Here is a 12,842-nt window from a genome sequence, read left to right as displayed (position 1 = left end):
TTCTTTACTTTTTTTGATTTTGTATTTAAGAGTAAAATTTTTAAAAATTTACCCCATCCTCCCCCCAAAATAGATCAGTAGTTAGAATTTTCCAGAAAAGTAGTAGCTAAGTGCTCCTTTTATTGGGCTACTCTAATCCACCATTTTTTTTTAAAAGCACTGTAGTGTTTTAAAATTGTTATAATAAAGTACATTTTTGACACGTAGGTTAAATTTTTTATACCAAACCCATTCTTTCAACTCAATGAACATTATTGAACAACCAAGTTGGCTGCATACTGTGGACCCTGAAGGATCACAAATGCCCTTGGTTGGTATAAATAACTTGAATAAATATAGAACTAGATCCTTGGGTTGACTTTGTTTAGATAAAAAAATTTTCACTTTCTTTTCTTTTTTTTAATTTAATTTTTTTGTTAGATTTTAAATACCAAATTGTTTCCCTACCTCCCTACTCCGCTCTATAGAAGGTCATCATTTCTCTCTCTCTCTCTCTCTCTCTCTCTCTCTCTCTCACACACACACACACACACACACACACACACACACACACACGCCATTTCTTTCTCTGGAGGTAGATAACATCTTCCTTCATAGGTCCTTTGTAGTTGATTTGAATGTTTGTGATACTCAGAATAGCTTAGTCATGCACAATTATACTTTGAACGATATTGCTGTTACTGAATCCAACATTGTCTTGATTCTGCTCATTTTACTCTTACTTCATCTCAGCATTCACTTTCTTTAAAAGCCTGGTTTCTTTTGGATTAACTTGCAGACCTACCATTTATATTATTTTTATAAGCCCCTCTTAGCTTATAGAGAGGGAGGAGGCTTAGTGCTTGTAATTCCTTGGTAGAAGTTGGAAATAGGGGCAGCTAGGTGGCACATTGGGTAGAGCACCGGCCCTTGAGTCAGGAGTACCTGAGTTTAAATCCGACCCAAGACACTTAATAATTACCTAGCTGTGTGGCCTTGGGCAAACCACTTAACCCCATTTGCCCTGCAAAAACTTAAAAAAAAGTTGGAAATAGTCATAAAATGTTAGATCTGGCAAGGAATTTTAGGGACCATTTAGCTCAGCCTTCTCAGGAAATTGAGGCCCAGATTTGGTGACTTGGTGACTCCTGGCCATCTTTCAGACAACTTCCTCAGCACCTTTGCTGCCTCACCTAGAGGCAAGGCCCTGGAACTTAATCTATTCACCTCCAAAGCTTCTTAGCTAGTATGTTAGACAGAAAGTGGCCATCCTTTACTTCCTTTTCTTGACCTTGCTGCGTTCTTCTGTTCATTCCTAACCTTTAATCATGATTCAATCCTCTCTGTTATTATTCCTACAAAGGGTCCATGAACCCAGTCCCCATGACTTTCCTCATTGTGCCTATAGCATTTTCCACCACAGGGCTGCCTTCCTGGCCACTGCTCTGCTGCTTCCATCCTCCCCTCCTCTTTAGAATGGGAGCCTCTTGAAGGGAAAGACTGTGTAGATATCCTATAAAACTGTTTTTAAGACTTTGAGGATAACCCTCTATTTATAGTCTATTACTTGGCACAGAGGAAGCAATGCATATTTTCTTTATTCCAAGGAACAAAATAGTATCTGATCTGGGATTAGAGCTCAGGTCTCTGGACTCTTAGGTCATTTCTCTTTCTAAGACCAAACTTAAGTTTTTAAAACACTTCCATTTGTGCAGTTTTTCTCTAGAGCAGTGTCTCACAAATAGGTTTTCTTTTGGCTTCTAAGCTCAATCTCTTTTTTATTCCTCATTGCTTGAATTGTAGTGTTGAACATAAATCCTCCTGGAGGGCTTGGAGGGAGAAAGGGCTTCTAGGAGAAGGGAACATGTGATTGGGGTTTGAACGCAGGATAGGAACTCCATGGACCCTAGGAAAGCAGGAGGGCATTCTAAACTTAGGGAACTATGTGAAAAGTCAAGCCAGGAATTGACCATACAGGATGGTTTGGGGACCTAAAGCTGGTAAAGTAGTATGTCAGGAAAAACTCCTCTTCTTCTTCTCTCCTTCACACTGAATCATCTGCCACAAATGGGCACCATCATGGGTCTCCTTCCCACTACCATCAGCCCATGAGGTTGGAGAATCTCATTACCACAACCTGAATTATTGAAACAATTTCAATCAAAATCCTTTCTCAGGGCCATTGTCAAAAATAATTTTTCTGAGATGTCGATCTGGTTAAGTCTAGAAACCACCAGTGTCTTTTTAGTGTTCCTGAGTTCTGATTTCTTTGCTTGGTATTTCAAGGCCCTCCACAGAATCTGTATCATCTTGCCTTTCTAGACTTTGTCCGTGTTGTTCCTTTCCACATATTGATGCTTTAGCTGGAATAGACCCTGGAATATATTTTTATGTCTTGACTCATACAACTCCTTGTGCTCAGAATGTTTTCCCTGTATTCTTCTGTTAAATTTCTTCCCATCCTTGTAAGCTCACTCAAATGCTGCCTCCTCCAGGAAGCTCACCCTCAGACTTCCTCAGAGGCTTGGATATTCTCTCATGCGTGACTTGCTGTGTTGGGGTTGGGGCCCAGGTCTTCTCTCGACTGCCTCTCTTTCTTAGTCTCTGGCAAAGTGCTCCACACAGTAAGTGCGCCCCAATGTCTGCCTGGTTCTCCAAAGGCCTGAAGGAGGGATCAGGGCTAGGATGGGTGGAGCTGTTGATCCTCCCTCACTCTGTAGAACCAAAGGGCTTCTTCCCTGAAAAGAGATTGTTTATCATTTGCTCTTTTAGGAGGGGCCACCAAGACTGCAGCTGCTCCTTGAGGCAGGAATTCAGTCTTTAAGGACAACAGCTGAGGAGAAGAGTAGAGGGAGGCAGTAATTTTTCATAACTATATCAGATTTATTCTTCTCTTTTATATAAAAAGATTCTGGTTTTTGCTTTTAAAGAGGTTGACAGATAATATGGTGGTAGCTTGTTTGAACTGAGGATGTCCTGTGGGTCAGGGAATGTGCTGAGCACTTTTCAAATAGATCTCATCTGATCCTTATCACTACTCTGGGGTGTAGGCTCTTTTTTACAACCATTAAAATGGATGAAGTGAATTGCCCAGGGTTGTATAGCTAGTGTCTGAGGCCAGATTTGAACTTGGAACTTGCCATCATCAGGCCCAGTGCTTTTTTCCATTGTACCACCAGCTGTCTCTCTTCCTTACAAGGGAATGTAAAGGCCATCTAATGATGCCCTTATTTTATGGTTGAGGAAATTTTAGGTCCAAAGAAGAAATGTTCACTCAGAAACTTCCCTGCCAGTTTATTCTGGGCTAAGGAAAAGGGAGGGTGTTCTCCTTCCCATTTTTTGTTTTATTTTCTTTTGCTTATAGTAATGACTGTGCTAAAGTGTTTAAGTACAGCAAGGATAGAGATTCTAAACATGAAGACATAGAGAAACTTGGCCTTTAAAGGAGCATCGAGACAAAAAGTAGTCAGGCAAGGGCAAATCATGCTTCAAGTCAAAACTGGGCCACAGTTTTAGTGCAGAGCATCTGATAGACCTCAAAATAGGGTCTGTTCTTTCTCTCCCACACTTGTAGCTTGCCATTTGTGGGACAGGTAGGCTTTGGAGAAGGAATTTGCCCCTCTGGAGTGACTCATATTTGCCTAACTGAATTCATTACTGTTACTAAGGGTTAGGGTTAACCTGATGGCCTCCTTGATGGGAATGGCATGGGGTAGAGTATCATATCCAGGCTGAATTATTATTCACCCAGATTTTAATGGCCAGATACCAATTTAGTCATCTCCTAGTTTAGTCCTCACACGTGTTTTTCATACAACCCTTCTAAACTGTGAATAGTATAGGTGAGGTAGGAGATGTGGGGCATAACTATTTCATTGGAAATTTCACCTATCTTTGAGCTCTTGTCTAGTTGTCAGAGTTGAATTATATAACCCATATGTGGTGTACATGAGTCAGATCTTGGTTATGCCTTCTACACCTGAGGCCCTTATGCTCTATCTGAGTCCATTTCGCCCACTTTGTGTTTATCTCTGTGGTACCGTTTAACCCATGCAACAGAATCTTGACTCATCTTTGACTATCAGCTAGTTGTTGACACCCCTGGTCAACTTCTTTCCCAAGAGAATCTCTGAAATGAGAACAAGGTGTGGCTGAGGGGTCCTGTTAGGAAGTTGTAGTGGTCACCAAAGAGGTGTATTGCAGTTAACTCTTTAAAACCAGGCTCTTTTAAAAACAAAAATGAATTGAGATTGGGGAAAGATTTCTTTAGAAGGTGGAATCTTAGTTGGGACTTGAAGGAAACCAGGAAGGTTAGTAGGTAGAGGTGAGGAGAGAGAGAACTCCAGAGGTGGAAGACAGCCAGAGAAAATTCCTGGAACCAAGAGACAATGTCTTGTTTGTGGAACACTTAGGGAAGCCAGTCTCACGGGTTTGAAGAGTGTGTGTTGAGGAAGAAAGTGTAAGATGACTGGCAGGGTAGGGTGGGAGCAGGACTCTGAATGCCAAATAGAGGATTTTCTTTTTGTCTGGAAGCAGTTGGGAACCATTGGAGTTTATTGAGTAAAGGACTGGGGGTGACATGGACAAAACTGGGCTTTAAGAATATCACTTTAATGACTGAAGGATGAATTGGATTGGGGAGAGACTTCAGGCAGGAAGACCCACCAGCAAGCTATTGACTTTCATCAATGATCTGTGTATCTCTTGTATACTTATTTTGTATTAGAAGAAATGTGCACTATCATATGCTTAAAAATGAGTCCCCTAACCACATCTTATTTAATCTTTTCTCACAGACTCCTAGACACTGTCTACCCTCATTGTCCCTTTGACTAGAGTAGAGCCGATGCAGTTCTCAAACCTCGTGTTGAGGACTAAGTGAATTTTTGCCAGGCGTGGAGGTTCTCTGCCTTTCCAAAGATATCTATGTTTTACACTTGAAATTAGATAATTAGCAGAAAAGAATGGATGTAGAAGTACAATTGAAAATTGCAAGGCATTTTATTGGTCACCTAGTGCAGTCCCCTCCCACACGTCACACTGCATCAGTTTGGACATATGAACATTAAGTTTCTGGGAAAACCATTAAGAAGAGATAGATGTTCTTGATGTAGTATTGTGGTTTTTGTTTTACTCCCAGATAATAAGGCATTGGCTGTGAAATTAATTTATTAATGTTACTTGAGAGGTAATAATAACAACTTGAAATGCGCTAGATTGAGCAAGATAAATTTAAGGAATCATCTAGGTGTCAATGCCAGAGAAAACAGGATATGTTTAAACTGCTCTGGAATCCTTGGGAATCATCCTATGTAGTGGCTATTTTCATTGTCAAACATGGTTGACTTTTGGCCAAATTTTGCCATTTGGTGACAGCTCTCTTGCCTTCTCCAACCCAACTAAAGGTCTCCTGGCATCGCTCACATGGAATGATGTCTTCACGACCTCTTGATCTGGGTGCAGGCACGTATTGGGGTTCCGTCCATGTTACTACTGTTATCCACTTCTTCCCTGTGGTTATCAGTATGGCTCCTTCCTTCCTGATTTATTATTTCTATTCTTTTCTGGGTTGGGAAACAAGATAAGCAAGCTTGTTAGAGTTATGTCTGAAGCACACACACTGGGATTGGAGCAACAGTCTGGGGATATTTGCCTTAGACCTTCATGTGGGGAAGGTCTTGATTTATAGCATGAATGTAGCATTGCTTCTTCTTGGCAACTGCAAACTAGTGATTTCTGTGTAGTCCACGCTTTCGCATCACTTGAAACTGGGAATAAATTTCACTTGTTTAAAAGAGACAGTGGACCCAGAAGCAGCAGGTTACCATGTCAGTGAGGCCCACCACATGCTAGACCCCAGAGGTTAAGGCATTGTCCTGGCAGAGTAATTCCTAAGGAGATTCAACTGAACATGGACACATTGGCTGCAACCAAGGAGGCCAGAGTGGGACCAGTTGCTCCTCAGTTCCAACAGGATTCCTGGGATCATCATCCCAAATTCCCGTCTCAGGGTTCTGTCCCTAAAATCAGGGGCAGACAGTCTGAAAGATGGGTTGGGGTCTCTGTGATCAAAAATAGTCTTTGCCCTCAGACAGCTTGTATTCTCCCAGAGGATTCATTTGCATATAACTTATAAACACAAAGTAATAGAAGGGAACTGTATGGGGAAGTATGTCCAGAGAAGCCCCTCACCTGAACCTGGAAGGCACTGCTGCCTTCTGGGAGGCTGGGGGTGGGGGATGGGAGCCATGGACCCAGCTTATGCAAATGTACAGAAGGGGAGGTGAGGTCAGGAAATGATTTGGCCAGAACTGAGATTATATGAAGGTCAGTGAATACTGAACAGGACTGGAAAGTCAGGTTGGTACTAGATTATCGGGGGTCTTCAGTGCTGGACTGAAAAATTTGCATTTTGTGTCTTAGAGAAAATGGGGATTTATTGAAGGGTTTTGCTCACGTTAGTGACCTGGTCATACATGTACCTAAGAGGATTTTTCTCCCAGAGAAATAAGTCACTTCTTGCTCTGTTTCCTTTGACATAATTGAAATGCACACTGGGGACCCTTGCCTCCAGCTCACCTCAGTTGCTGTCCAAAGACTGGTGGTTTGGTTCAATAAGGATATGGGGCCCACATGCCCTGGTCTTGTTGATTTGACCTAGTATTGGAGCCTTTGGAAACTCAGGGAAGGCTAGCCAGACTTTTAACCCCGTGATCTCCCTCTTGCCTTGATACTGGAGAGCATCCAGCACAAAGGGCAGCTCCAGCAGGAAGGAAAGATGGAAGAGGGGGCCCAAGGCCTGGGTAGCACCAACCCTGCCTCACTGCCATGGCTGTAGTCATGCCAGGAGCCTCTTGACTGCACTTAGGGAGTATCAGGAAATGATTGAGTTGACCTTAGTTTTGTTTTTTTGGTTTGTTTTATTTTACACAGTTAGTCTTCATATGTGCTTCAGGATAGCATCTTGGAGCACCATAGGCCCTTTGTAGATTAGTTCAATTAAATACATAACTACAAAACCCCAAATGTGTCTTGCCCTCCATGAGACAACAGTCCTAGTATGTTTTTTTCCTACTTATCCCTCAGAATTGGAGGCATGGAATTACCTGCAATTTTTCTAAACTGAGTTCATATTAAATTAAAGCCATACTGTCTTAATGTATCCCAGATCTTCCATCCACAGCCAGACTTATATAAAATAAATTGCCTTATGTGTAATTAGACTTTTTGGAAAAGAGTTCAAAATGGATTGGAGCAGTTTTCAGATGAAAATATTAAAGCTATATTTAATTGTATGAAAAATGCTTCAAATCACTATAGATTAGAGAAATACAAATCAAAACAACTATGAGATTCCACCTCACCTCTATCAGATTGGCTAAGATGACCAAAAAGGGAAAAGAATCATGTTGGAGAGGTTTTGGGAGGATCAGGACCTTAATGTTCTGGTGGTGGAATTGTGAATTGATTCAACTATTCTGGAGAGCTATATGGAACTAAGCTCAAAGAGCAATAGGATTGATCATGCCTTTTGACCCAGCAATACCAATACTAGGCCTGTATCCTGAAGAAATCATAAAAAATGGGAAAAGTCTTACATGTTCCAAAATATTTATAGCATGTTTGTAGTAAGAAAGAATTGGAAATTGAGGGGATGTTCATCAGTTGGGGAATGACTGAGCAGGTTATGGTGTGTGACTCTTAAGGAATACTATTGTTCTATGGGAAACCATGAGTAGTTGGATTCTAGAGAAGCATGAAATGAATTACAAGAACTGATGCTGAGTGAAGGGAGCAGAACCAAGAGAACATTGTCCACATTAGCAACATTGTGAGTTGATCCATGGATATAATTCCTCTCAGCAGCTCAAAGATAGACAACCCTGAGAGACCTATTGTGGACAATGCCAACTGCATCCAGAAGAATAAAAACAAAACAAAACAAAAAAAAAATCAGACTGCAGAATCTGAATGAACACTATATTCACTTTTGAAAAAATTTCTCTTGTGTTTTTCCTTCCTGTCTTATGGTTTTCTTTCTTGTCCTTTGGACCTAAATCCTCATGCAGGGAATGACTAATCCATGAACGTGATGAACCCAAATGTATATGTACAGTGTTCACTAGACTGCCACTGGGGGGGGGGGGTGGTGGAAGGAAGTTATGTAACTTATAAAATATGCATGTACATGTGGATGAGTGTTGAAAAGCTTTCATGACATGTAATTGGAGGAATAAAATAAAATATCAAGTAAAAAAAAAAACAAAGTTAATAAAATGAACTGGAAATAGTCTTCTGCTCCTGCTTATTAAAATAGAAATACAAGATTTCTAAAAGTAGGACTTCAAGATGCATGCACAATGTCTATTTATTATAAAGGTTAGAATTATTGGCAGCTCCCAGATTAGTGTCAAAGATGATCCATGCATTCTAAGATGTAAGCATTCTAGAGACTTTGTCTTTGGTTCCTCCCCCAAGAGATTTCTTTTCTAAACCTTGGATTGACACGTTCTCTTTCAAGAATGTGAAATGACATGAATGACAGAGTTTGATAAGCTTGGAGCTTAGAAAATACTCCTTTGACAGTACCTAAACATGTCTGCAGTTTAGTTTGACCTGTAAAAACTTTGTGGGGTCCTCCAAGGGTTTCCCCAAGAGCATCAGGACTCCAGGAGAGGGATGCTGTGTCCCGCCTCTGGGGTCTCTCAGGTCCATATCTCCCAGGGGTTGGGGTACACATTAGAGCAGGGACTTTCTGTGCCTTGTTTTGGATCCCTACCTGGGCCTGGCCGTCTGTATTGGGCTTAGCTAATGTTTCTTGACTGGCTTGCTTCAGCACATGATTTTCCAGTTCTTATATTGTGAAAGCATTAAGGACATAAAAAAATAAAAGCTCCTCTTCCCTGGAACAGTTTACATTATGTGCACAAGTGGATGCATACTAAGTTTGTACAAAGTGTTTTCAAAGGAGAAAGAATGAGAACGGGTTCCAGAAAGGGCTTGTGGAGTAGCTAGGACCTTAGCTATGCTAAGGGAACAATTGGAAATAAAGGGAGGCATGGCCGGTCGAAGCCTTGAGAATTTTTGCTGGGGCCTTGGGAGACTGAACCTGGCCAGGACCCAAGTGCTGGCTAGATGCCTCTAAGGTGCCAATCCAAGTCAGTAAACATTTATTAAGTGCCTACTGTGTGTGTGAGACAGCAGGGATAGGAAAGGCAAAGGCATCATCCCTGCCATTATGGAGCAGCTCCCAGAGCAATAGGAGAAACCACATGCAGTTATGGGGAAGCAAGTTCATAGGGAAGACCATAAGATTGGGAGGCTGGGGAAAATTTCCTTCAGAGAGTTTTATGAGACAAACAGCTAGTTTGGCGAAAGAGATGAAGGGATAGGGAACTCCAGGTATGAGACCAGACAGGGAAAATGTCCAGAGCTGGGAGATAGAGATTCCTGTTGGAGCTACCAGGGCCACTAGGTCATGAAAGGATTAATTAGAGCTAGAGCTATCATCTTATTAGCCTGTGATCTCTTTTAGGGGTCTCATTAGATTGTCAACTGTGTGGAGGATTAGGAAAGAGTGAGATTGAGAACAGTTAGGAAGCAGAGGCTAAGGAAATAGTTTGAGTGAGAGGTTCTGGGGACCTAACCTAGGGCAATGTGAGTAGAGAGAAGGGAACAGAATTGAGGTGTTGTGAAGATCAGATCAGGAAGAATACTGGGTGGTGTTAAGGTTGCAAATAGGGACACCCAGGGGAATGAAGTTGGGAGGAAGGATGTAGAGCAGATCTTGGGGACTCCACACCTTCCTGTCCTATTTGAATCTTGTCTAGATCCTTATAGAAATTCTCTAAGAGAATCTACCTGATAGATTGACTGGAAAGCTATAATAGTCTTGTAGTTAATGTTTGCAAGGAATTCACACATACTGTTTCATTTGGTTCTTTTACCTCCCTGTGAAGTGGGTACTCATAGTCTTAGTCCCACTTTATAGATGAGAAAATCGATAGTGACAGAAGTTCAGAGACTTGGCCATCTTCAGAGCCAAGAGGTAGAGGTAGGCCTTCCTGGCTCCAAGTCCAGTGCTCAGCCTCTTTACCACCTAGCTCAAAGGGCCTCCCATTTCATAGCTCATTTTCCATCTGTCTTCTCTCATTCTCGTTGATTTTCAGTGGCTTATCTTTTTCTAGACATTCATATCCTTAATCTTTGCTGTGTTTGTTTGTGTTGTTCCTCCATAGAAAACCTGTGTTCAGCTCCTGTTTCTGATACAAAGTCAATATGGGACTGGGCAACATCTCACTGCCCCAGCAGGCTCATGCTGTTGGTTATAGACAAGATGTCCATCTGCATGGGCAAATAGAGGAAGTTTTTGCACTGGAAATTCCTACAACAATGAAATCACATGTTGGGACTTGATAATATTTTCAAACATCTTGTCATGGCTTTGGAAATTAGGAAAAAAAAAACCTATCACCAATATAACTGTTTTGAAAATAGAAGCTTACTACCTGATGATAAGGACAGAGACATACAAAAGATAGCTGAAAAGGGGAAAGAAAATCCCTGGTCCCTGAGACATGGGCTAGGCACCCACCTTCCAGTTAGAAGGCAGAAGGCATTGGGAAGTTCTGGGACCCAGAGCTGAGAGGATCCTGCAGGATAATGATGAGCTTCTTGGGGCTGGGAGAATGAAGTCTAAAGGAAAGCAGTCTGATGGGAAATGAAGAATTCTAAATGGTTCTCATTGTTTTCTCTATCTTTAGGTTGCTTGATGAACATAACTTCTTAGTACTCACTGGGGAAAATAAGCAATTAGAAAAACCTCTGGATTCTTCTACTTTTGTTCCCCTAACAATGACTTCCTTATCTTTCTGTAATTCTTAAGAACAAAACAAAATAATCCCAAGACATAAGGTCTCTTTGATGCTAGAGGAGACAGTGAAGGAGAAAGAGCATAATTTAATTAGGGGAAAAAAAACCTCTAAGAATTGGATTTAGATGACCTGGAGTCAAAATTTTGCTGCTATTGAGTATAAGTGTGAGGCATCTTCTGCCTTTCCCCCCTGAAGACACCACCCACTAATACTGCCACTGTCCCCAGCTCCATTGCTCCTCCTCTAAGAACTTGACTTGGTGAATAGTTGTAGAAGATAGAGAACAGAAACCTTTGGGGAATGCGGGAGGCCAGAGGCTCTACAATGATGGAGTAAAAACGATCAATAGTTCATTTCCTACTGTGTTTTCTGATTTCCAGAGCATGGAATCTCACTGGAGCCTCCTAGGTACCTAGGAAACAGATCATTCAGGTATAATTATCAGCCCCCCCCCCCAATTTTCTTGATGAGGAAATGAAGGCTTAGAAAGAGAAGGTTCTTTATCCAAGGTTCTTAGGCCCCTGGGCCATAGGTCTTTTTTGGTGATAAGAACCTTCTCTTGAAGGCAGGCTTCTGAAACATGAGTTAAATTCTTTGTCATGGGTAGCTGAGAATTTAATTCAGTAAACATTTGTAAAGCCGAGGTGGAAAGGGGTCTTTTCTGGAGCTTCAGTGTCAATGGAGAGGTTCGGCCAAAGTCTTCTGGGTCCAGGGAGAGAGGTCATGGAGCGTGGGCAGAATATTGGAGGAGAGTAGAAGGTGCCACTGGACTGGGCAGAGAAAATGTAGGGAAAGATGGCAGCCTACCTGCTTCCTCAGTTTTACCTGAGGGGAAAGGTGATCTAGCCCTCTGCTGAGTAAAGGAAAAGGAGAGGTTTGGGTGAGGCCAGCAAGAATGCTAGGCCAGCCACACCTCTGGAGAATGGGGGGAAGGGAGCTGGTGGTGGTGGTGGGGGCAGTGGGAACGAGGAGGAGGATGTTAGAAATGGAAAGGAATGGAGGCAATTGGAGCTCTATAGAACAGAGAGGAACACCCTGGCTGCCCCGTGGATGGCCAAGACTAGCAGTTTCCTGGGAGGGGGGCAGAGGCCAGGGCAGGTGACTGGAGGGGGGCTGCTCTAATTCCTGCCACATACCTAAGCAGGCTCTGACTTCAGTGGCTGAGCCCAAACTGGGGGAGGGAATGGAGCACGGGGAGGAGTTGTCTAAACCTGTCTGAGCCCCAGGCCGCCAGAATCCGGGCCTCTCCTCCCAGAAGAGCAGGCAGGCCTCCTGCTCCTTTATCCAGGTTGAGATAAAGCAGGGAAATGGTCTCCACATACACAGTCTACTGAGAAATCTCAGGAACCTGGGACAGCTTGGCCATCTGGAGTGGAAGATGGGCTCAAGCTTGTTTGTGGCCTACCCAAGGGGTGGAGGGAGGCCAGCGCCTGACCAGAGACCCCCAGAGGCTGCCCACAGCTTGTGGTGGAGGGGGAGGCTTGACCTGCTCTCCTTGACTTCATTTTTGTTAAAAGGGCTCTTCTCCACTTGAGGCTGTGTCTTCCATTGGGGCTGGGACAGGTTTATTGCTAACTCCACCCATCCTGCCTTTTGCAATAATCTTTGTGAGGTGCTGATTGTATTTTCTGGAGAATGACAGAGAGATTCCCTGAAGGCAAATGCCGTGTGTTGCTGCCCAGATACTCACCAGTACAGACACTTGGGGCCGGGAACTCCCCGAGAGAGGGAGAGAGAGTGTGTGAGTGGAAAGAGAACAACACAAGAGCCAGGCAGAGAGGAGGAGGAGGTTGGGGCTGGGGGGGTGGAAAGAGATCCGCTGGCCTTGGAGTTTTAAACAAAGAGACTGGGGGGGGGGGATTTTTCTCCCCCCCATGCCCTCTGTTCCCACCCTTTTCTTTTCTCTCCTGTTCCTTGAAGTGCCTTTTGCCGCCCAGGATCAAGTGACAGTGGAGCTGAGCAGCCCAGTCTGACATGATGTACCTCTGG

General features: G+C 43.0%; 1 protein-coding gene across 22 annotated transcripts in view; it reads left to right on the top strand.

The window, feature by feature from the left end:
* Nucleotides 1-12,842, top strand: part of RBFOX2 (RNA binding fox-1 homolog 2) — a 282,975-nt gene that overhangs the window by 107,328 nt on the left and 162,805 nt on the right. Inside the window, exons 1-2 of one of the 22 annotated variants that reach the window (XM_074226816.1) lie at nt 11,271-11,285; nt 12,774-12,842. The exons of 20 other annotated variants lie outside the window; for them this stretch is intronic. In XM_074226816.1, the coding sequence (XP_074082917.1) occupies nt 12,828-12,842 (15 nt within the window). In that variant the 5' untranslated portion in view covers nt 11,271-11,285; nt 12,774-12,827. One more of the 22 variants, XM_074226815.1, reaches the window with a different exon arrangement.

Source organism: Macrotis lagotis, chromosome 2 (genome assembly GCF_037893015.1).
Source record: "Macrotis lagotis isolate mMagLag1 chromosome 2, bilby.v1.9.chrom.fasta, whole genome shotgun sequence".
Lineage (NCBI taxonomy): Eukaryota > Metazoa > Chordata > Mammalia > Peramelemorphia > Peramelidae > Macrotis > Macrotis lagotis.
The sequence above is the reverse complement of the archived record's forward strand: the minus strand, read 5'-3'. Positions and strand labels throughout refer to the sequence as shown.